The sequence below is a fragment of the Papio anubis genome, chromosome 7, assembly GCF_008728515.1.
Source record: "Papio anubis isolate 15944 chromosome 7, Panubis1.0, whole genome shotgun sequence".
Classification (NCBI taxonomy): Eukaryota; Metazoa; Chordata; class Mammalia; order Primates; family Cercopithecidae; genus Papio; species Papio anubis.
The window spans coordinates 32,615,763-32,640,905 of NC_044982.1; the positions used below are offsets into that span (position 1 = coordinate 32,615,763).

Sequence of the window (25,143 nt, forward strand, 5' to 3'; positions counted from 1 at the left end):
GAGAGGGTGCGAGCATTTTCGCTCCTGACCAATCACTTATCCCCAGGACTGGGGTGTGAGAGGAGGAATCAGGTGGTAGGACGAGTGATTGGCTGAAGAAAATAGTCCTCCCCACCAATGAGGACGCCCGGCAGGATGGAGGGCGAGGCCTGGCAGCTGTAGTGCGTCTGAGCTGTAGAGGAGCGGGTTGTGGAGCTAGGGTGGCCGAGAGCCATGGCGGCGGTAGTGGCGGCGGCAGCGGCGGCAGTGCGAGCCAGGATCCTGCAGGCGAGTGAGGGTGGCGCCAAGGCACCATGAAGCTAGGAATTGGATCCTTTCCGTCCGCTCCCTGAGCCATCCTCGGGCGGGACCACCTTCTTGGCCCAACCCCTTTTTGGCCGGACCTCCTACCTAACCTGTGGGCCCTGTCCCATGCCCAGCCCTCACTTCATACCCTCCCTCGTCCCGGATCCAACCCTGGGCTGTTACCCTTGGCCCTCTACCCTTTTACTCCTAAGCCTCCTCTTTTCTGGCTCTCGCCCACTCTCCTTCTCCAGCTCTGCCCGCTCCCTGCTGTCAGTCTCTTGCCCTCATCTCTCCATCCGCCCACCGTCTTTCCCTTTCACCTCTGCACCAGCGTTCTCTCTATCCCCCAGAAACTACTCTTTTTGGTAATTCTGTCCCCTGCCTTGAGCGTCCACGTTGCCATTGCTCCCTTCCCCCACCCTACTTCACTGTCCGTGGTGATCCGAGGTAAGAGGGAGGGGGAACGCGAGGGGCGAGGGTCAGTGTATGAACTTTGAATTTTCTTCTAGAAGTGGACTCTAGATTTTCACCAAAGGCAGCCATTTACCGAATTATTTTCCCTAAGTGTGGCTCTTTGTATTTTCCATAGACTGGCTGTCCCCTTTCTTGCCAAAACTTTCAGTGAAACTTTCTCTCAGCCAAGTTAAACAGTTTACATAGATAGGGCACATGTACATAGGGTAGATAAGGGCACACAGTTAACGCTACCAGTATGTTCCATGTACGTTCAAGGTACTAAACATTTTCAAAACAGGTGATAGAAAGTGGGAGCCAGGTAAGACAAGAAGTCTAAGTTCCCACCCCAAATCAGCTCTTCTAGTGCCACACACCCTCATCTCTGCACTTGGGGGATTGAGTCCTTTCTGAAGCCAACCTAAGGAGAAATGGTAAAGCTACAGGAGTTGCATGCCTGAGGCCTGTAATCTCCAACTCTGTTTATAGTCTTTCCCCTGTTCATGGCCTACCAAGGATTTAGAGTATGAGGCAAGATTTACTGCAGGCAAGAAACAATCAGCAAGAAACAACAGTGCCCTTCTTATTCATTACATCCAGTCTGAGAATTTCCTCTGTATTGCTGCGCTTTTAGGTAATATTAGTATTCACCAGGTTTCCGTGAGTTCTAGTACAGAAACTTGGGCATTTTCAAGATTCTTGGCAGAGTCAGCAAAGATTCACGTTTAAATATGCTATTTAATGGGGACGGTAGAAAGGATGAGTTTGAAGGGTTTGTCAGATGGTCTGGCCTCACTCATATTTCTTGCTGTGATCCTTGTTCTGTTCTAGTATCTTTTTTTAGTAGCAGGAAAACAAAGTTTCCACCCTATATTTTTCTTACCAACTTCTTGAAATCTTTTACTGAAATTGGTTTTTTTCCTTTGCCTCCTCTTCCCCTCCCATCACAATGAGTCATTGAGAACCTTAAGAAAGTATTTTGTTCTTTTCCATCAAGGAGAAGAATCTCTCTTTCCTTGTACTTTATTTCAGAAACAGACACTATGTATTTTCTGATTCATTTGGAGAAACTTCTGAAGTGACCTAGAAAAGAACAGATAGAGTAATCCTCAGCCAACTAGGAGTTGTAACATGAAACTTTGATTAAAAGTTTGATAAAAAGTAGCCTAGAGGCCAGGCACTGTAGCTCCTGCCTGTAATCCCAGCACTTTGGGAGGCCAAGGTGGGTGGATCACCTGAGGTCAGGAGTTGGAGACCAGCCAGACCAACATGGTAAAACCCCTTCTCTACTAAAAATACAAAAATTAGCCGGGTGTCAGGCGACTGTAATCCCAGCTACTCAGGAAGTTGAGGCAGGAGAATCACTTGAACCCGGGAGGCAGAGATTGCAGTGAGCTGAGATTGTGCCATTGCACTATATCCTGGGTGACAGAGCAAGACTCCGTCTTAAAAAACAACAACAACAAAAAAAACCCCTCGATTTTGGCAGCCATGAATATTAGAGAACTATCAAAAGGATTTATAGAGAGTTCACGTTTTCAATTATTTTAAGTATTCAGCTTATTTTTCTCTGCTATGAAGAGTAGTCAAACTTAACCTAAAACCTCTTTCTGTTCCTTGTGATATTATCACTCCCATTCAGAGATAAAGGAATGTTTGAGACAGGGTCTCGCTCTGTCACCCAGGCTGGAGTGCAGTGGTGCAATCACAACTGACAGCAGCCTCGACCTCCCACGCTGAAGTGATTCTTCCACCTCAGCCCTCCAAGTAGCTGCGACAACAGGTCGTGCCCCCATGCCAGCTAATTTTTGTATCTTTTGTAGAGACAGGGTTTCACCATGTTGCCCAGGCTGGTCTTGAACTCTTAAACTCAAGCGATCCTCCCACCTCAGCCTCCCAAAGTGTTGGGACTACAGACATGAACCGCTGCACCTGGGCAAGAAAATTACTCTTAAAAAGATGTAGTGACTTGCACTTTCAGTGATATGGTTACTGAACTAGTAACTGATGGGGCTGAAAATTCAGAACTTAAATCTTGCCATCTCTTTCTATGTTAGGCACTGACATAGGCTTACAGTGAAATGCTCACTGAAAGTTCCTTTATTGTACTGCAATAAGTGATAAACAATAGGAGTGTTTATCCTTTACCAAGTTGCCGAAGGAGAGACCCAAATACTTAATATTTTGTCCTTTTCCATCAAGGAGAAGAATCTTTCCATGTACTTTATTTCGGAAATGGACACTATGTATTTTCTGATTCATTTGGAGAAACTTCTGAAGTGACCTCCACAGGGATACTGTGGAGACCTAGGGAAAGAGCCAAATGTTGTAGGACTAGCAGGCCATGAACCAGGAGGGGAGGGAGGCAGGCGGATCAGGAGGTCAGGAGATCGAGACCATCCTGGCTAACATGGTGAAACCCCGTCTCTACTAAAAACACAAAAAAATTAGCTGGGCGTGGTGGCGGGCGCCTATAGTCCCAGCTACTCAGGAGGCTGAGGCAAGAGAATGGCATGAACCCAGGAGGTGGAGCTTGCAGTAGCCGAGATCGCGTCACTGCACTCCACTGAGTGCAGGCAGGTCTCAAATTCCTGAACTCAAGTGATCTTCCCACCTCAGCCTCCCAAAGTGCCTCGGCCTCCGAAAGTGCTGGAATTACAGTGAGCTACTGTGCCCAGCCAACTTTTTTTAACATGTGCCTATGTAACATCCAAATAGAGATGTGGTAAAGATAATTACGTGGGTATCACCTGAAGAAGAAAATTCTGGCCAAGGACTAAAGAGTTGGGCATCATCAGGATCTAGATAGTTAAGCCATAGGAGTTGATAAAAATCACCCAAGGAGCATATACAGAATGAGAAGAAAAGAAGGCCTAGGACCAAGCCTTGGGAAATTTAAAAGAGTTAATGGCGGCCTGGCGTGGTGGCTCACCCCTGTAATCCCAGCACTTTGGGAGACCAAGATGGTCAGATCACTTGAAGTCAGGAGTTCAAGACCAACCTGGCCAACATGGTGAAACACTGTCTCTGCTAAAAATTCAAAAATGTGTTGGCTCACACCTGTAATCCCAGCACTTTGGAAGGCCAAGGCAGGCAGATCACTTGAGGTCAAGAGTTCGAGACCAGCCAACATGTTGAAACCTCATCTCTGCTAAAAATACAAAAAAGTAGCTGGATGTGGTGGCGCATGCCTGTAATCCCAGCTACTCAGAAGGCTGAGGCAGGAGAATCACTTGAACCTGGGAGGCGGAGGTTGCAGTGAGCCAAGATTACACCACTGCACTCCAGCCTAGGTGACAGAGCAAGACTCTGTCTCAAAATAATAAAATAATAAAAGCAAATTAGCTGGGTGTGGTGGTACATGCTTGTGGTCTCAGCTACTTGGGAGGCTGAGGCAGGAAGATGGCTTGAACCCAGGAGTTGCAGGCTGCAGTGAGCTATGATCATGCCACTGCATTCCAGCCTAGGAGACAGGACAAGACCCTGTCTCAAAAAAAAAAAAAAGCATATACCTCTTCATCCAGTCCACATACATTGATTGTGGACCACTGTCTCAGTCACTTTTCCTGCATGGAGCTTGCTGGCTACCTTCTCCTTAGGTTGAGTTCAGTTTTGTAGGTTTGCTATTAGGGAGTTGAGACGTTCTCATCTGATGGTTTCTATGTGCTCTGAAGTAAGAAAAACAAAGTCAGCTCCTGAAAGTGGAAGAGGAAGTAGTAGAGTTGGGAGTTTTAAGATAAAGTTGTGGAATAGCAAAGAGTGAAAACAAATAATAAGTGTTTACTTATTATTTATAGAAATGGAGTCTTGTTATGTTCCCCAAGCTGGTCTTGAACTGGGCTCAAGAGATCCTCCTGCCTCAGCTTCCTGAGTAGTTGGGACTACAGGCACAAATCACCATGCCATTATTTACAATGACATAACAATAAGATTTAATGAGTACCAACTTTGTGCTAGCTACTTTTCTATAACTGGACAGTCCTGATCAGTTATAATTTTTAACTCTGTGAAGTAGGTGAACAAGACAGATGCAGTGTCAACCCTCCTGAAACTGAGAGTCTTTATGGGTAACAGATAAGTACCCAGGTGCTATGGCTTGGGTATGGTTGGTCTGTCTCCACCAAAACTCATGTTGAAATTTAATCTCCAATGTGGTAGTGTTGGGACCTAGTGAGAGGTATTTTGGTCGTGGGGGTGGATCCTTCATGAATGGCTTTGTGCTGTAGTGAGTGGATTCTTGCTTTTGAGACTGGATTAGTTCCCATGGGAATGGATTAGTTCCTGTGTGAGTGGGCTATAAAGCCAGGATACTGCCCCCCGCCCCAGTTTTGCCTCTTCACACAGGTCTGCTTCCCCTTTGATCTTCTCTGTTACGTTATGACACAGGACAGAAGCCCTCGCCAGAAGCTAGGGCCATCCCTTGAAATTCCCAGCCTGCAGAATCATGAACTAAATAAACTACTTTTCCTTATAAATTGCCTAGTCTCAGGTATTTTGTTATAGCAACACAAAACAGAGTAAGACCCCAAACAATTACAACACAGAGAGATAAGCCTGAAAGGAGAAGTATTGGCTGCTTTCAGAGGATAAAAAAGGGCCTCTTAACCTAGTTTGGGGTAAGAAGCAGACAGCAGTGGGCTTCTATTTTATTCAGCAGTTATTTACTGAACACCTACCTGGTGCTATGTTGGTATTGGGAACATAGCTATAAATAAGACATGGTGGGCTCCAGGAGAGTGTCAGTGGTTTGAAATGGCTTTGGTAGGGAATAGGAGAGCAAGCAGATGAGGTATTTGGAAGGACTATCTGCTGGACCAAAGGACCACCATCTTTTCCTGGGCAGTGCTGTAGGCACCCTTCATGCAGCCCTATACTCTGTGGTTAACAGAGTCCCTTTTCAGGCAAGATAAAAGATTATTAGATTGCAGCTTTCCTTTATATCCCAGTCCTGAGTATTTTAGTTTGCTCATTTTGATTGGCTTAAATATTTCTTAACTCAACTTTGATAACATATATATAGGCTGGGTGCAGTGGCTTACGCCTCAACCCACACTGGGAGGCCAAGGCGGGTGGGATCACCTGAGGTCAGGAGTTCGAGACCAGCCAGGCCAACATGGTGAAACCCCATCTCTAATAAAATGCAAAAAAAAAAAAAAATTAGCTTGCAAGATAGTAGTGGTGGTGTCTGTAATCTCAGCTACTCGGGAGGCTGGAGTGCAGGAGAATCACTTGAACCCAGGAGTGGAGGTTGCAGGGAGCCGGGCGCCATGCCATACTCCAGTCAACAAATGCAGAGCAAACCTGTCTGCAATAAATAAAAGAAATTAGGCCAGGCTTAGTGCTCATGCCTGTAACCCAGCATGTTGGAAGGCCAAAGCAGGTGGATCAAGGTTGTCAGGAGATCGAGACCATCCTGGCTAACACGGTGAAACCTCGGCCTCTACTGTAAAATACAAAATTAGCCAGGCGTGCTGCAGGCCAGCAGCCCAGCTACTCGGAGGCTGAGGCAGGAGATCGGCGGAACCGAGGCGGAGCCTGCAGTGGCTCTGCATCGGTGCCCACCGTACTCCAGCCTGGGCGCGAGCAGAGAGCTCGGTATCTGCCCTGCAAAAAAAGAAGAAAGCAAAAATTAGCCGCGCTGGTAGGCACATAATCCGGCTACTTGGCAGGCTGGTGAGAATCGCTGGAGAATGGGAGGTGAGGTTGCAGTGAGCTGGGCACAGAGCCACTGCACTCCAGCCTGCAACAGAGGAGACTCCGCCTCAAAAATCAACTTTCTACACATATATATATAGACTTTTTTAGGGAGTTGCTAGGCTGAAAGCAATGTTGAAACTGGGATCCTCCTCCCATTTGCTGCTGGATTTGGTCCCATCAAATATCTATCCAACACATTTTTTCCTATAATTTACCTATGGCATTTCAATACAGCTTTATTAAAATAAAATTGACATAAAACAATCTGTACTTATTTAAAGTATGCAGTTTGATAAGTTTTAACATTGGTATACACCTGTGAAAATAGCATCACAATCAACATAATGAACATATGTCCATCACCCCAAAAAGTTTCCCTCTTCATCCCCAGGTAACCACTCTTCTACCTTCTGATATTACAGATTTGTTTGCATTCTCTAGTATTACATAAGTAGAATCATACAGTATGTACTCTTATTATCTAACTTGTCTCTTGTCATAATTATTATGACTGTTTATATTGCATGTATCAGTAGGTCATTCCTTTTTTTGCTGAGTAGTATTCCAGTGTATGAATATACCACATTAATTCCCTTTTTCACCCATCCAATGATAGACATTGGGTTGTTTCCAAGTTTTGGGATACTACGAATAAAGTTCTTATGAACATTCATTTTGCAAGTACATATAAGGACATAATTTTAATTGCATTTGGTAATAAACTATTTGATTTATATTTACATTTATTTTATTTATTTTTATTTTTTATTTTTTTGAGACAGTGTCTCCCTCTATCTCCCTGGCTGGAGTGCAGTGGCACAATCATGACTCACTGCAGCCTCACCCTCCTGGGCTGAAGCAATCCTTCCACCTCAGCCTCCCTAGTAGCTGGGACCACAGGCATGCACCACCCATGCCTGGCTAATTTTTGTATTTTTTGTAGACAAGGTTTTGCCATGTTGCCCAGGCTGGTCTCAAACTCCTAGACTCAAGTGATACACCCGTCTCAGCTTCCCAAAGTGCTGAGATTATAGGCGTGAGTCACCATGCCCAGCATATTGATTTTATATGATCTTAAATTCAGTACCTATTGTGTTAGATACCATGCTAAGTATTTTCATATTGTTAGATTTATGGTACATTTTGCCAGGCCCAAATTAGGAAAACATAATGACAAAAAGATTTTTTTAAAATCAGTACTATCATGGACATATAGGACATGATTATTATGGTTTATTGTTCGTTCATAGTTTGCTGTGTCATAGATTCATATCTTTTCTCTTTAACGGCTATATGGCCTTTGAGAGAAACATCAAGTCCTTTTCCATACCCCCACAGTAGCTAGTGTAGTATTAAGCATATAGTAGCTATTTGCTAAATTTTAAATAACTTTCTGTCTCATTTATCAAAATAATCATTTTTTTGCCTCACAGGTTTCTTCCAAGGTGAAATGCAATTCCGCCTGGTATTCAGCATCTTCATTCTCTTCTTCAGTGGTGAGTTTATATGGCATAGAGGTTGACTTCTGAGAAGGAATTCAGTATAGTTTTTGGGTATCTCTATCTTCTTTACATAATTGTCATCACAGTGTATTTGAAACTTTCTATCTTGGTTTTCTTATCTAATATTAGATCTACTATATTGTAAGCATTATCAATATTGCAAGATGGTCTTTATAGTTATAATTTTAATGGCTGCAATAATATTCCATCAAATAGATATAGCCCGAATTAACAGTTTCCCTATATAACATTTAGGTTGCTTCAGTTTTTCAATATTATAAAACAAATATTTATTTATATAGTTTTTTCCTCCTTTTGGATTATTTCCCTCCTGAAATGGATTACCGTGTCAAAAGATACAAACATTTTCATGGCTTCTAGAGGTTCTGCTGACCCTGCCAGATAGTTGTCTTCTTCTTGACAACCTTTAGAGTGGTTTTTACAGATCAACTGTCTGTCAACCACTTCCAGCACCTAAAATCTAATAAATAAGGACTATTGCTCAAATTCTTTCCACACAGAAGTATGCACACACTGTACCACAGTAGATCACCATTTTTTGGTTCACAGACCGCTTTAAAAATTTAGTGTCCCAGCACTTTGGGAGGCTGAGGTGGGTGGATCACGAGGTCAAGAGATCGAGACCATCCTGGCCAACATGGGGAAACCCCGTCTCTACTAAAAATACAAAACTTAACTGGGCGTGGTGGCACGCACCTGTAGTCCCAGCTACTTCACGGGCTGAGGCAGGAGAATCACTTGAATTCGGGAGGCAGAGGTTACAGTGAGCCAAGATCTCACCATTGCACTCTAGCCTGACGACAGAGCGAGACTCCATCTCAAATTAAAAAAAAAAAAAATTAGTGAAAGAGGCCAGGCACGGTGGCTCACGCCTGTAATCCCAGCACTTTGGGAAGCTGAGGCAGGTGGATTGCCAGAGCTCAGAAGTTTGAGACCAGCCTGGGAGACACGGTAAAACTCCATCTCTACAAAAAAATTAGCCAGGCATGGTAGTGCATACCTATGGTCCCAGCTCCTTGGGAGGGTGAGGTAGGGGGACTGCTTGAGCCTGGGAGGCGGAGGTTACAGTAAGTCAAGATTGTGCCACTGCACTCCAACCTGGGTGACAAAGTGAGATTCCATGTTAAAAAAAAAAAAAAAATTAGTGACAGTGAGCTATATCTCAGAAAAAAATACATAGAAACATTTTTTAAATCTTTTTTTTTTTTTTTTTTTTTGAGATGGAGTCTCACTCTGTCGCCCAGGCTGGAATGCAGTGGCACGATCTCGGGTCACTGCAACCTCTGCCTCCCAGGTTCAAGCGATTCTCCTGCCTCAACCTCCCGAGTAGCTAGGATTACAGGTGCATGCCACCAAACCCAGTTAATTTTTATATTTTAGTACAGATGAGGTTTCACCATGTTGGCCAGGCTGGTCTCGAACTCCTGACCTCAGGTGACCCACCTGCCTTGGCCTCCCAAAGTGCTGGGATTACAGGCGTGAGCCACTGGGCCCGGCCAAAAATCTTTTGATCATAAAGGTAGTGCATGCTCACAGTAATTAACAGTCAGCTGGGCCAAAAACTCATAAGAGCTAATCTTTGTTAACAGAGTTGCTGCTTTTTTAGTATAAATTTCACAATGTCGTGTTTCCACTCATGAAGTTCCACTGTGTGACTAGCAGGGAATTTCCCATTCTCAGCGAGATCACAGTATTGAGAGGCTCTGCCACATCTTAATATAAACTATAGACTGGGCACAGTGACTCACGCCTGTAATCCCAGCACTTTGAGAGTCTGACGTGGGTGGCTCACTTGAGCCCAGGAGTTCGAGACCAGCCAGGCAACATGGCCAAGCCCCGTCTCTATCAAAAGTACAAAAAAATTAGCTGGGCATGGTAGCATGTGCCTGTAGTCCCAGCTGCTCAGGAGGCTGAGGTGGGAGAATCACCTAAGCCCTGCGGGTTGAGGCTGCAGTGAGTCATGATCACGCCGCTATACTCCAGCCTGGGCGACAGAGTGAGACCATGTCTCAAGAAAAAAAAATAATAATAATAATAAGGGCCAGATGCAGAGACTTATGCCTGTAATCCTAGCACTTTGGGAGGCCGAGGTGGGTGGATCACCTGAGGCCAGAAGTTCAAGATCAGTCTGGCCAACATGGTGAAACCCCATCTCTACTAAAAATACAAAAGTAGCTGGGTGTTGTGGCGGGCACCTGTAATCTCATTACTCGAGAAGCTAAGGCAAGAGAATTGCTTGAACCCGGGAATCAGGAATCGGAGGTTGCAGTGAGCCGAGATCACACCACTGCACCCCAGACTGGGGGACAAGAGGGAAACTTTGTCTCAAAAAAAATAAAATAAAATAAACACATACACACACAAAATAGATAAGGATATTATGTGTCTCTTTCCTAGTGGTAACATTTCTAAAGACCAGAAGATTCCATTATCAACTTGTTTTCTTTCCTTTTGGTGCAAGGGAAAGAGAAAAGCAAAGCAATTAACTAATACAAAATTTCATGGTTTTTTGTTTGTTTGTTTGTTTGTTTTCAGCCAGCTGTAAAGCTCTTCATTGATGGGAAATTTGTTGAATCCAAAAGTGACAAATGGATCGAGATCCACAACCCAGTAAGCGAAGCTGCTTTGGGACTTCAACTTAGGAGCCTAGAATTCTAGGGACATGATGGGCAAGTAGGGACCTGGGTGTCTATTGTAAAGCACATAGTGCTGCTTCTGTGACTAGATGTACAGTGGAGAAAGTGAGTCAGGGGCAAAGGATCATGTGCTTATTTTTCTCATCAGGCCACCAATGAGGTCATTGGTCGGGTCCCTCAAGCCACCAAGGCAGAAATGGATGCAGCCATTGCTTCCTGCAAACGTGCTTTTCCTGCATGGGCAGACACTTCAGTATTAAGCCGCCAGCAGGTCTTGCTCCGCTATCAACAACTTATTAAAGAAAACTTGGTATGAAATCTGAATGGTATGCTTTTCCAAACTGTCACCTAGGGCATGTTTGTCACTCTCACAGAGACCTTTGCAGCCACCCTCCCTTACTCTGCAGTATGCAGAGACATTGATCATGGCTGTCTCCCTTGTACTACATCTCCTCCAGTCTTATTCTTCCTTGGCTACCTGAGAATTTAAAAGAGGAACATTCTTGCATTAATTTCTATCTGTGTGTTTTCTCTCTAGAAAGAAATTGCCAAGTTAATCACATTGGAACAAGGGAAGACCCTAGCTGATGCTGAAGGAGATGTATTTCGAGGCCTTCGTAAGCTGGGAGCCCCTTATGGGACTTTTGGGAAGGAGCAAAGGAAGATGGGAGGCACAGATCTCAGAATGGGAGGTTGCTTCTTCCTTTATATAGATTTTGCCATCCCATTATATCTTTTTTAATGCTTGTGAAAAATGGCAGTATTCAGTATCCCTAAGACTGATTTACTTTACTCTTTACTCAAATGATCCTCCAGTGGGTATATACATATCGCTGTATTTTTCCCATTCAGAGAATCTCATTTTGCACAAACCCTTAACTTGGAAGGGCAAGTCAGTGTACCCTGTGCCCCTTCATTGGCCTGAGCCACTTCCTGTCCTCAGGGCTGAAGAGAACAGGACAAAGCTAACTAGTACACAGTGTGGAGAGCTGATGGCCTGACTTCTGTGTTCCAGAGGTGGTTGAGCATGCCTGTAGTGTGACATCCCTCATGATGGGAGAGACCATGCCATCCATCACCAAAGACATGGACCTTTATTCCTACCGTCTGCCTCTGGGAGTGTGTGCAGGCATTGCTCCATTCAATTTTCCCGCCATGATCCCCCTTTGGATGTTTCCCATGGCCATGGTGTGTGGAAATACCTTCCTAATGAAACCATCCGAGCGAGTCCCTGGAGCAACTATGCTTCTTGCTAAGTTGCTCCAGGATTCTGGTGCCCCTGATGGAACATTAAACATCATCCATGGACAACATGAAGGTAACGGCCCTTCTGCATATGGCTACTTAATCTGGCTACCAAAAAATCAAGGTGTTTAGTGATGATTGGATGTTTTAGGATAAGGAACCTACTTGTAAAGAGGAAAGTATTTACTCATTTTAACCTCCATGTTTGTTGATGATTTTGCCATCTTTGTGCGCCAAGGTAACCAACTAGGGAATAGCAGTGCTTCTTGCCCTACAGTATATATTGGGACACTAGAAATCTGGATTAGGGCTAGACACAGATAAGATTAAAAAAGAAACTTTTTTCTTCAATATGAAGAGAATACATGAGGATGTTTAACTCAGAGAATTTGCAGATCTCAGAGATACTGAAGGCCTTCCAATTCTTGTAATAATAGCTAATACTTAAATAGTGCGTCTGTGTGTCAGGCACTGTTCCTAGTGCTTTTTATCTATTAATCTTTATAATCACCCTTTGAGATAGGTATTATTTTTTCCATTTTGCAGAAGAGAAAAATGAGACATAGTGAAATCAATTAGCCCAAAGTCACAGTGCTAGAAACCGTCAAAGCCAGGATGTGTATACCCATCCAGGAAGGCTGACTCTGATTTTTGCTTTTAAAAACTATGCTATATTACCTCTCACATGAGAACACAGTAGTGTCTGAGTGTCCCAGTACATAGTCACCATTGAGGAAATATTGTTATTCTTTTTTTTTGAGATGGAGTCTCCCTCTGTTGCCCAGGCTGAAGTGCAGTGGTGCCATCTCAGCTCACTCTACCCTCTGCCTCCCAGGTTCAATCAATTCTCCTGCCTCAGCCTCCTGAATAGCTGGGATTACAGGCATGTGCCACCGTGCCCCACTACTTTTGGTAAAACTATTTAGTACAGATGGGGTTTCACCATGTTGGCCAGGTTGGTCTCAAACTCCTGACCTCAGGTGATCCACCCGCCTCAGCCTCCCAAAGTGCTGGGATTACAGGCGTGAGCCACCGTGCACTGCCTATTGTTATTCTTGAAGGACAAAAAAGAAGAGTTCAGTATTCAAAGGCTGTTATTTTCGAGGAAAATAGGAGTTGCAGCCTTCAAAGTTAGATTAAGGCTGGGTGCAATGGCACACACCTGTGATCCCAGCACTTTGGGAGGCGAAGGCAGGCGGATCACTTGAGCCCAGGAGTTCGAGACCAGCTTGGGCTATGTGGCAAAACCCCTGTCTCTACAAAAAATTACAAAACTTAGCCAGGAATGGTGGCATGTGCAGGTAGTCCCATGAGGTGGGAAGACGGCTTAAGCCTGGCAGACAGAGGTTGCAGTGAGCCAAGATTGCACCACTGCACTCCAGCCTAGGTGAAACAGTGAGACCCTGTCTCAAAATAAAATAAAATAAAATAAAAGTTAGATTAGAAGTGGAAATTCTGGAGTAACACATGAGAAAAATCATGAAAGGAAAGAGGCTAAATAGAATTTATTTTTTATTTTTTATTTTTTATTTTTTTGAGATGGACTTCTGCTCTTGTTGCCCAGGCTGGAGTGCAATGGCATGATCTTGGCTCACTGCAACCTCTGCCTCCTAGGTTCAAGCAATTCTCCTGCCTCAGACTCCCAAGTAGCTGGGATTACAAGTGCCCACCACCACGCCTGGCTAATTTTTTTGTATTTTTGGTAGAGACAGGGTTTCACCATATTGGCTAGGATGGTCTCGAACTCTTGACCTCAGGTGATCCACCTGCCTCAGCCTCCCAAAGTGCTGGAATTACAGGCATGAGCCACGGTGTCCAGCCGGCTAAACAGAATTTAAAAGATACAAGGAGAGAACTTTACAATGAGAATCCAGTATAGAAAAACAAACACAGGCCTGGCGCAGTGGCTCACACCTGTAATCCCAGCATTTTGGGAGGCCAAGGCGAGTGGAACACAAGGTCAGGAGTTCAAGACCAGCCTGGCCAAGATGGTAAAACCCCGTGTCTACTAAAAATACAAAAATTAGCCAGGCGTGGTGTCGGGTGCTTATAATCCCAGCTGCTTGGGAGGCTGAGACAGAGAATTGCTTGAACCTGGGAGGCGTCAGTTGCAGTGAGCCAAGATCGCACCACTGCATTCCAGCCTGGACAACAGAGCAAGACTCCGTCTCAAAAAAAAAAAAAGAAGAAGAAAAGAAAAACACAGGAAAACTTCAAATTCATAACAGTGGGGAAAGGGGAAATTTTCCGTGTTGAGAATCCATTTGCTCCTTTGTGAGTGATCATTTATTTTCTTCTTAAAGCTGTAAATTTTATTTGCGATCATCCGGACATCAAAGCAATCAGCTTTGTGGGATCCAACCAGGCAGGAGAGTATATCTTCGAGAGAGGATCAAGACATGGCAAGAGGGTTCAAGCCAATATGGTGACTTCTTATTCCTTTTTTCTCCAATCTTTATTCTATATATGAAAATTACCTAGGAACAGACCTTCAGCAGAGAGGCCACTCATCCCACTCCAATGTCAGTGTTTCTTTTATTTTTTTGAGACAGAGTCTCTCTGTCGCCAGGCTGGAGTGCAGTGGCATGATCTTGGCTCACTGCAACCTCTGCCTCCCAGGTTCAAGTGATTCTCCTGCCTCAGCCTCCTGAGTAGCTAGGACTACAGGCGCGCGCCACTGCGCCTGGCTAATTTTTCTATTTTTTTTCAGTAGAGATGGGGTTTCACCATGTTGGCCAGGATGGTTTTGATCTCCTGACCTTGTGATCTGCCCGCCTCGGCCTCCCAAAGTGCTGGGATTACAGATATAAGCCTTACCATGTCCTTCTGAATGTCTTCTCTTTAATCATGAACCTTTAGAGGAGTTTCATTCTAAGTCACGTTAATCACTTTTTTTTGAGACAGAGTCTTACTTTGTCACCCAGGCTAGGGTGCGGTGGTGCCATCACAGCTCACTGCAACCTCCACCTCCCAGGTTCAAACAATTCTCGTGCCTCAGCCTCCCAAGTAGCTGGGATTACAGGTGCCTACCACCACACCTGGCTAATTTTTGTATTTTTAGTAGAGATGGGGTTTCACCATGTCAGCTGGTCTCGAACTCCTGACCTCAAGTGATCCGCCCACCTCGGCCTCCCAAAGTGCTGGGATTACAGGCATAAGCCACTATGCCTGGCTCTTGAAATTCTATATCAAGAGGTCTACTTTCTGTTTTGCCTTTCAGCTGGTTACTGGCATTATTGCTGTAAGGCTGTAAGTTCTCTCTCTTTTTTTATTTTTTTAACATTGCTCTTCTTATAACTGAAAAACCCAGCAGACAACAAATTCTTTCCTTTTGTTGTTTTTGTGTTTTTTGTTTTTGTTTTTTTTTTTGAGACAGGGGTCTCACTCTGTCACCCACTCTGGAGTACAATGGTGTGATCTTGGCTCACTGCAACCTCTGCCTCCCAGAATCAAGGGGTCCCCCTACCTCAGCTTCCCAAGTAACTGGGACCACAGGCTTGTGCCATCATTCCTGGCTAATTTTTTGTAGAGATCGTGTTTCACCATGTTGCCTAAGCTGGTCTTGAACACCTGACCTCAAGTGATCCTTCCCACCTCAGCCTCCCAAAGTGCTGGGATTACAGGCGTTAGCCACCATACCTGGTCCACTGCTTAATTTCTTAGCTTAATTGTATTTGGCCAAGGAAGATTCCTGTGCTTTTCTGTATTTTTTTTTTTAGGGAGCCAAGAACCATGGGGTAGTCATGCCAGATGCCAATAAGGAAAATACCCTGAACCAGCTGGTTGGGGCAGCATTTGGAGCTGCTGGTCAGCGCTGCATGGCTCTTTCAACAGCAGTCCTTGTGGGAGAAGCCAAGAAGTGGCTGCCAGAGCTGGTGGAGCGTGCCAAAAACCTGAGAGTCAATGCAGGTAATCAATCACCTGCCTTGCTCCCTTAGATTTTGCATCTGTGGCACTAAGCTCTTGAGTTCTGTCAGTGGCCTTGGCCAGTGGGAACAATCATGTCTATTCTTGCCATTTCCTCTTTTTATATTGTACTTGTCACTTGGATTCATCTCATTAGCAGTGTTTTTTTGTTTTTGTTTTTAAAGGCAGAGGCTCTCTGTCATCCAAACTGGAGTGCAGTGGTGCCATCCTAGCTCGTGGCAGCCTCAAACTCTTGGGCTCGAGTGATCCTCCTGCCTCAGCCTCCTGAGCAGCTTGGACCACAGGTGTGCACCACCACCTGGCTAATTTTTTTATTTTTTGTAGAGACGAAATCTCACTTTGTTGCCCAGGCTGGTCTGGAACTCCTGGGCTCAAGCAGTCCTCCTGCCTTGGCCTCCTAAAGCTTTGGGATTACAGGCATGAGCCCTGACAGCAGTCATAATTTATGTTAATGAGGACCTTAAATTCTTCTGTGTTGTTTTACAGGAGATCAGCCTGGAGCTGATCTTGGCCCTCTGATCACTCCCCAGGCCAAAGAGCGAGTCTGTAATCTGATTGATAGTGGAACAAAGGAGGGAGCTTCCATCCTTCTTGATGGACGAAAAATTAAAGTGAAAGGCTATGAAAATGGTAACTTTGTTGGACCAACCATCATCTCGAATGTCAAGGTGAACAACTTTTATTTCACAAATATGAGAGCTGAAGGTACCTTAAAGGCTATAGAATCTCATCCCTCTAATTTATTAATCAAAATACTTAATGACTAAGACTTCATCTCTTGCCAGGATTGATCAGTTATTTTATCTGGAGTCTGAATGGGCCTCCCCTTCTAACTCCCAACCAAACTATTTCCACTATACCAGCAGTCTGCAAACTTTCCATAAAGGGATATTTTCAGCCTTACAGGGATATAGTGTCTGTTGCAACTAAACTCTGATGTTGTAGTGTGAGATCAGCCATAAACATTGGGTGGCTGTGTTCCAATAAAACTTTATTTATGGACACTGATATTTGAATTTCATATCATTTAATATATGATTAAATATTTTTTTCAACCATTTAAAAATGCAGAAACCATTTTTAACTTGGGGGCTGTACAAAAACAGGCAGGAAGCCACATTTGGCCCACAGGCTATAGTTTGCCAAACACTATCTTATCTTATACTGGTTTGTTAATGTTTTCTCTCCTGTGTCCCTCTTGCTGCCTAGCTTATGGCTACTGTAGTGTCTCAATCAATATATCAACCACCCGATATTTATTGAAAGTGACAGAAATAATTGACTTGTCAATTTTTATTTATCAAAACTTTGAAAGTCTCTCAGCTAACATGAGTTAAAAATTGAGGTAATGAGGCGTTTTTTGAAATTCATATAGCCCTAGTATAATAGTGAATCATCAAGTGTTGAATGTAAGTGCAGTAGAAATTATGAAATCTCTTGCCACAGAACCATACAGAAAAATCCGTTTACCAGCAACAAACATTAATTGCATGGTGAAGGATGTTTTGAGTATCTATGACCTGATATCAAAATATAAACATACAGACTTTTTTGGGAGGCAAAGGAGTGAATAAGAATGGATTGTTTATGTTATAGAAAACAGCATTGGGTTTCTATAAAGAGAAAAATTATCCTGGTATATTTAATATAGATTGGATTTATAAAAAATAAATTTTCATGTAACTTTTTGATGACAATTGGATGAAACAAGTTGTTCAGGTATTAAAAAGGAAGCTAATGATGGGTCATGAACTAAAAACACAGTCCCTTAAAAGAAGTGTGGTTATTGTTGATAGGAATTCCAAGTTGTTTATATGATTGGTAACTTGGAAGATGGAACACAGTTAAGAGAGGACTTTTTTTAAAATAAGTGATTTGAAATGAAAAGAGATTACTAATATGAAAGTTGTCCATGTAAATGATGTGTAGTAAATGAAAGTATCAAATAAGCGTAAAATACTCAGAATCCAAAAAGCTGACTTCTTTTCTGGATGCATCACTCCTGGCAGCCAAATATGACCTGTTACAAAGAGGAGATTTTTGGTCCAGTTCTTGTGGTTCTGGAGACAGAAACACTGGATGAAGCCATCCAGATTGTAAATAACAACCCATATGGAAATGGAACTGCCATCTTCACCACCAATGGAGCCACTGCTCGGAAATATGCCCACTTGGTGGATGTCGGACAGGTTTGTGAACAGAATTTTTAAGAGATTCTTATATCCATTTACTATTTCCTAAGAGGAAACAGTAAATAATGGTGAGTCATTGGTTTAAGATTGCCCCCATGACCTCCCACATTGCCCCATTTCTTCCTCAGGAATGAAAGTTCATGGGGTAAAGGACAGGGTGGAAGGTGGGTATTTAAAACTGGTCTCTGATGGCGTTGTGCTTCTAAATGGAGAGTTTCTTTGTCCTTAGGGTATGACACGGATTTGTTCTGTTTTAGGTGGGAGTGAATGTCCCCATTCCAGTGCCTTTGCCAATGTTCTCATTCACCGGCTCTCGATCCTCCTTCAGGGGAGACACCAATTTCTATGGCAAACAGGTAACTTTTGAGTTAAAATTTTTGTCTTTTCCCTTAAGAAATTTTCTTAAAGATATTCAGGAGCATTCAGGAGCAAGGATTCTGCAAGGAAGGGCCTGCCAGCAGCTTCTGTGGGGTCATAATCAGTGCTTCTCAGAAGGTTCCCTAAAAAAGATTTAAAAGTTAACAAAATTTTGCCAAGCTGCTTCTTCCTGAATAATTCAAAGCAACAAAGTTTTGAGGAAAGAACATGGGGAAGTCCAAGCCTTTGTATATGCCACTTCCTGAGCGTGTGACCCTCTTCGCCATCTCTCCCCTTTCATCTGACTAACTCCTAATCATCTGTCATGTCTCAATTTAAAGAATGAGCTCCTCCAGAAAACCTCCTCCAACTGCCACCACCCCTCCCTCAGTGCTGGGTGGTGTGACCCCAGTGTGTTCCCATTGCACATAGTTTTTCTGTAATAGTTATTCATTTACAAAAAATGTTATTGAGCACCTTCTTTGTAGCAGACATTATTATTATTATTATTATTTTTTTTTGAGACGCAGTCTCGCTCTGTTGCCCAGGCTGGAGTGCTGTGGCATGGTCTCAGCTCACTGCAACCTCCGCTTCCTGGGTTCAAGCAATTCTCCTGCCTCAGGCTCCTGAATAGCTGGGACTACAGGCGCCTGACACCATTCCCGGGTAATTTTTTGTTTTTCAGTAGAGACAGGGTTTCACCATGTTGGCCAGGCTGGTCTCAAACTCCTGACCTCGTGATCCGCCCGCCTCAGCCTCCCAAAGCACTGGGATTACAGGTGTGAGCCACTGTGCCCGGCCTGTAGCAGGCATTATTTTAGGCACTATGAATACAGCACTGAACAAGAAAAGTAAAGCAGATCTGGAACCAAATTGCCTGTGTTCAAATCCCAGCTAGCTGTCTGACTTTGGGGGATACCTTTAATTTTTTTTTTTTGTTTTTGAGACAGAGTCTCACTCTGTCACCCAGGATGGAGTGTGGTGGCACGATCTCGGCTCACTGCAACCTCCATCTCCCAGGTTCAGGCAATTCTCCTGCCTTAGCCTCCAAGTAGCTGGGATTACAGGTGCCCACCACCACACCCGGCTAATTTTTGTATTTTTAGTGGAGATAGTGTTTCACCATTTTGGCCAGGCTGCTCTCGAATTCCTGACCTCAGGTAATCCACCCGCCTCAGCCTCCTAAAGTGCTAGGATTGCAGGTGTGAGGCACCGCACCTGGATACCTGCTTTATGCCTTAAATTTATTCATGTATAAAAAGAATAACAACAGTACCTATATATTTCATAATGTTGTAAGTATTGAATTATCACTATTGGCCAGGCATAGTGGCTCACGCCTGTAATCCCAACACCTCGGGAGGCTGAGGCAGGCAGATCTCCTGAGGTCAGCAGTTCGAGACCAGCCTGGCCAACATGGCAAAACCCCCTCTCTACTAAAAATAAAACAATTAGCTGGACGTGGTGGCGGGCGCCTGTAATCCCAGCTACTCTGGAGGCTGAGGCAGGAGAATGCTTTGAACCCAGCAGGCGGAAGTTTCAGTGAGCCAAGATTGCAACACTGGACTCCAGCCTGGGCAAAAGAGCAAGACTCCATCTCAGGAAAAAAAAAAAAAAAAAGAATTATTACTATTGCCACATCGGCCAAAGGTACATATGTCCTAAGGCAGGAAGAAGCATGGCACATTCAAACAGCAGAAATGGGCTGGGGCACAGTGAGCAAATGAGAAGAAAAGGAAAAAATGAGGTTAGAGAGGCAGGCAGGGGTTGAGTCATATAGGGCTTGCCACGTAGAGAATCCCTCATCACACTATAGTTGTTATTTACTTATCTGCAGTACCTGGCACAGAGCAGGCTACCTAAACGTTTGTTGAACAAATAGGCTAGGGGAAGTTCTTTGTAATCCCATAGGACTAGAGCCATTTTGAAACCTTCATTAATAAATTACATGTTTTGCTATACAAGTTTTCCCTTTTATAGGTTAATTTTTTTTCTGTGCCAGCTGTGTGCTGCCAGAGGGCAGGGCATGTGGGGCTTTTTTATTTTATTTATTTATATTTGGGTTATTAAAAAGTTAACAATGGGATTGCATAGCATTATGACAGTGTGGCCAAATGATTAAGAAGTCAACACTTTGGTATTTGGAGGTTGATTATCTAATTTGTATATTAGTCACAGCTTTTGGTTTTTTGTTTTGGGTTTTTTGTTTTGTTTTCCTTTCTTTATGAGACGGAGTCTTGCTCTGTCGCCCAGGCTGGAGTACAGTGGCATGATCTCGGCTCACTGCAACCTCAGTCTCCAGGGCTCAAGCAATTCTCCCGTCTATGCCTCCTGAGTAGCTGAGATTACAGGCACACACCACCACGCCCGCCAATTTTTGTATTTGTAGTAGAGACGGGGTTTTGCCATGTTGGCCAGGCTGGTCTTGACCTCCTTACCTCAGGTGATCTGCCTGCCTTGGCCTCCCAAAGTGCTGGGATTACAGGAGTGAGTCACTGAACCCGGCTTAGTCACAGCTTTTGTAAAAATGACTAATTTGATACTAGTAACATTTCTTTTAAGCAAAGCAGAGTACAACTATTGTTTAAAAATTGTTGCCTGCCCACCCTCTCATTTATTTATTTTTTTGAGATGGGAGTCTTGCTCTGTTGTCCAGGCTGGAGTGCAGTGGTGCAATCTCAGCTCACTTGCAACCTCCACCTCCCAGGTTCAAGCAATTCTGCCTCAAGCTCCCAAGTAGCTGGGATTACAGGCACCGGCCACCACACCCAGCTAATTTTTTTTTTTTTTTTTAAATAGAGACGGAGTTTTGCCACGTTGGGCCAGGCTGGTCTCGAGCTCATGGCCTCAAGTGATCTGCCTGCCTCAGCCTCCCAAAGTATTGATATTACAAGTGTGAGCCACCATGCCTGGCTGCACCCCCCAATTTAATTATTATAAATTACTCTGGTAATCTGGTAAAATGTCATTCTAGCTTGCTAGTAATTATGTAAGTGTTAAATCTGCAGAATGTATTATTCTCTTTTGCTCAAGCCTACTCTTATAAAATAAACTATATCTAGCCAGGTGCGGTGGCTCACGCCTGTAATCCCAGCACTTTGGGAGGCCGAGGCGGGTGGATCACAAGGTCAGAAGATCGAGACCATCCTGGCTAACATCTCTACTAAAATACAACAAATTAGCCAGGCGTGGTGGCAGGCACCTGTAGTCCCAGCCACTCAGGAGGCTGAGGCAGAAGAATGGCATGAACTCAGGAGGCAGAGCTTGCAGTGAGCTGAGATCACACCACTGCACTCCAGCCTGGGCGACAGAGTGGGACTCCATCTCAAAAAAAATAATAAAAAATAAAATAAAATAATCTATATCTATCTATATAGAGAGAGAGTTAAATATGCTGAATTTTTGGGCTTACATGTTATAGGTAATTTTAGAAGTGAATTTGTATAATGTCAGATATTTTACTTTAGATATGTAAGATACTTTGGGTTTGCCACTTCAATATAGAGCTCATGATCTCTGATAATTATCAGAAATGGCCGACTAGGCACAGTGGCTCATGCCTGTAATCCCAGCACTTTGGGAGGCCAAGACTGGAGGATCACCTGAAGTCAGATGACCAGCCTGGCCAACATGGTGAAACCCCGTCTCTACTAAAAATACAAAACTAGCTGGGTGTGGTGGCACACACCTATAATCCCAGCTACTCAGAAGGCTGAGGCAGGAGAATCACATGAACCTGGGAGGCAGAGGTTGCAGTGAGCCAAGATCACACCACTGCACTCCAGCCTGGGCAACAGAGAGAGACTCCTTCTCTAAATAAATAAATAAATAAATAGCCTACTATGTAATGGCTGGGGGCACGGTGGCTCACACTTGTAATTCCAGCACTTTGAGAGGCCGAGGAAGGCGGATCACTTGAGGCCAGGAATTCGAGACCAGCCTGGCCAGCATGGTGAAACCCCATATCCACTAAAAATACAAAAATTAGCCAGGCATGGTAGCAGGTGCCTGTAATCCCAGCTACTTGAGAGGCTGAGGCAGGAGAGTTGCTTGAACCCGGGAGGCAGAGGTTGCAGTGAGCTGAGATCATGCCACTTCACTTCAGCCTAAGTGAGAGAGCAAGACTCCATCTCAAACAAAAAAGAAAGAAATACTAGTTTCAGCATAATAATGATGGCTAAGGTTTGATTGTTTACTATCTGCCAGGTATTATGTTAAATGTTTTAGATCAATTATCTTATGAACAATATATATTGGATTCTGATTGCATTTCTCAGTTAGGAAAGTGAGTAGCACTTTATAATACCTCCTTCAAAAGCTAATTAAAAGAAGAATCATGAAACCCCAGAAATATATGCTAACTTTTTCTCTGTTTTCCTTAGGGCATCCAATTCTACACTCAGTTAAAGACCATTACTTCTCAGTGGAAAGAAGAGGATGCTACTCTTTCCTCACCTGCTGTTGCCATGCCTACCATGGGCCGTTAGACACAAGTTTGTTTAAGACTCAGTCCATCCTGAGTAATTTCCCTTTATTTTTGAGCAGCTTCATTTGTCAGCTTTGCTCAGATCAGATCTATGGGACTGGACTACACTGTAACTAAAATCTTCCTCAGGACTATTAACCCCAGCAAAGTTTCTATAGGGAGCTGCCTAGTGTAACAATGAAACCAGATTTTTCACTTGCTCTTCATACATTTTTGAGGTAACTGTTGTAACTATGAAATGCTTATCTGAAATTAGTGCTTAAACCTGATTTCTAAAAATTATCCCCTTTTCTGATGATTTGAAGGGGAGAAACGCCAGTGTACGTAAAGAAAATGTTCCGGCCAGGCGCAGTGGCTCATGCCTGTAATTCCATCATTTTGGGAGGCCATGGTAGGCAGACTGCTTGAGCCCAGGAGTTGAAGACCAGCCTGGGCAACATGGCGAAACCCTGTCTCTATTTTAAAAAATTGAAAAAGTAAAAAAAGAAAAGGGAAAATTATTTTTTTTAAAGAAAATGTTCCAATAATTGCAAGAAGAACTCTTAGATGGGGAAACAGGACAGAAATAACTCACTGTTTTTGGTTGATCCTCAAACATAGCACTACCTAAATGCCACTGGGAGAGACCTCCTGCAAAGCTTTCTTTAGCCCCTCTTTTATCCCACAATACACAAGATATAATCCATTTTTATATATCCCAAAGTTGTGGCAACAGCTTCTTTCTTTTCTGCTCAATGCCACTTTGTTTCCTAGTAATTCATGACCACTATTAGTTCTATCATTGTCACTGTTCCTGCTTCTTAAGATCACTTCTCAAGGATACCTCAGTAAGCAATGGATAAATCAAATCAACTTTTTGTTATATGTGCCAAGTACTAACTTTCAGGGTTCTCTTCAGCAATCATTAATTAATGCTTCAGCCATTAATTCAGATGCAAATAATTTTCTTTTTTCTTTTTTTTGAGATGGAGTTTCACTCTTGTTGCCCAGGCTGGAGTGCAATGGTGCGATCTCGGGTCACCGCAACCTCCGCCTCCCAGGATCAAGCGATTCTCCTGCCTCAGCCCCGCTAGTAGCTGGGATTACAGGCATGTGCCACCACGCCCAGCTAATTTTGTATTTTTAGTAGAGACGAAGTTTCTCCATGTTGGTCAGGCTGGTCTCGAACTCCTGACCTCAGATGATCCACCTGCCTCGGCCTCCCAAAGTGCTGGGATTACAGGCATGAGCCACCGTGCCCGGCCAGATGCAAATAATTTTCTTTAGAAAATTATTTCAAAAGTTATTTTAGGTCCAGAAATCAAGGAGTGTTCCAACCATGAAAATGGGTAAGACACCTGCCTTAAGCAAATCTAACCTGCTATTACTTGCCAAATTTTATATATTCTTTTCTCTTGCCTGTATTTCTAATTAGTGATTTTTTTAATAAAGAATTCTTCATGTAGAGCAATTGACTGGGCCTAAGAAATTTCGAAGCTTTTCATGACATAAAGTGGTTAAAAAAAAAATGCTTTGACAGTCTTCTGCCATTAGTTCAACTGCCTTTATGCTTCTTTTTTTTGGAGACGGCGTTTCGCTCTTATTGCCCAGGCTGGAGTGCAATGGCGTGATCTCGGCTCACTGCAACCTCCGCCTCCCAGGTTCAAGCAATTCTCCTGCCTCAGCCTCCCGAGTAGCTGGGATTTCAGGCATACGCCACCACACCTGGCTAATGTTTTTGTATTTTTAGTAGAGATGGGGTTTCTCCATGTTGGTCAGGCTGGTCTTGAACTCCCGACCTCAGGTGATCCGCCTGCCTTGGCCTCCCAAAGTGCTGGGATTACAGGTGTGTGCCACCACCCCCAGCTGCCTTTATGCTTTTTGTTTCTTTGATATATCTAAACTTAAGATCAGAACAGAAATTCATGTGCCGAACAGAATGGATTCTTTTTGCAGTACCATCCCAATTGAATCCTCTCTTTATTTTCCTGCGTCCTTACTAGTCACTTTGATAGTGCTAACTAACCTACACTATGGGGGTTATTCATGAATTAAGGATGATTAAAAAAAAAAAAATGCCTTGAAAATGTTGTGTACCCTGTGGATCTGAGGCTTATTACTACCACCTGGCTGGATAGAATGTCAAAACCTTCAATCACTTAAGGTGACTGGAACTTTTGTAAAATACACTTATGACCCTATTGGGCCTTTTTTTTTTTTTTTTTTTTTTTTTGTGCTTTCCTAAAGATGAGGCAATAGAAATTTATAATTTGAGACTACAGTGCCCGTTGTTTTAGCTCTTATCACAGCTGGCAACTGGTAGTGATTTTTTGTTGTTGTTGTTGTTTTGTTTTGTTTTGTTT

At 43.6% G+C, this 25,143-nt stretch overlaps 2 protein-coding genes and 1 long non-coding RNA gene across 5 annotated transcripts in view; 1 reads left to right on the forward strand and 2 right to left on the reverse strand.

Moving 5' to 3' along the window:
- The first annotated feature begins 25 nt into the window (after positions 1-25).
- On the forward strand, positions 26-25,019 carry ALDH6A1 (aldehyde dehydrogenase 6 family member A1). Of its 3 annotated transcripts, XM_003902039.5 has the most exons (12): positions 115-267; positions 7,869-7,931; positions 10,494-10,568; positions 10,743-10,904; positions 11,133-11,211; positions 11,610-11,912; positions 14,143-14,264; positions 15,559-15,748; positions 16,253-16,434; positions 17,776-17,955; positions 18,216-18,314; positions 22,698-25,019. In XM_003902039.5, the coding sequence occupies exons 1-12, from the start codon at positions 214-216 to the stop codon at positions 22,800-22,802; spliced, it is 1,614 nt and encodes a 537-aa protein (XP_003902088.1). In that variant the 5' UTR covers positions 115-213; the 3' UTR covers positions 22,803-25,019. The 3 variants fall into 3 exon arrangements, with proteins under 3 accessions (XP_017816850.1, XP_003902088.1, XP_017816851.1); XM_017961361.3 differs by lacking the exon at positions 22,698-25,019 and having other exon boundaries at positions 26-267; positions 18,216-18,670; XM_017961362.3 differs by lacking the exons at positions 115-267; positions 22,698-25,019 and adding an exon at positions 374-732 and having other exon boundaries at positions 18,216-18,670.
- LOC116275704 lies at positions 2,977-4,559 on the reverse strand. The gene is made up of 3 exons (XR_004184866.1): positions 4,523-4,559; positions 4,251-4,406; positions 2,977-3,022 (listed from the first exon to the last, which is right to left on the reverse strand). It is a non-coding gene; the product is annotated as an uncharacterized LOC116275704 (long non-coding RNA).
- Positions 17,045-25,143, reverse strand: part of BBOF1 (basal body orientation factor 1) — a 46,421-nt gene continuing 38,322 nt past the window's right edge. The window contains exon 12 of the mRNA XM_003902041.4: positions 17,045-18,458. Coding sequence (XP_003902090.2) covers positions 18,447-18,458 — 12 coding nt within the window. The 3' untranslated portion in view covers positions 17,045-18,446. The remainder of the gene's footprint in view (positions 18,459-25,143) is intronic.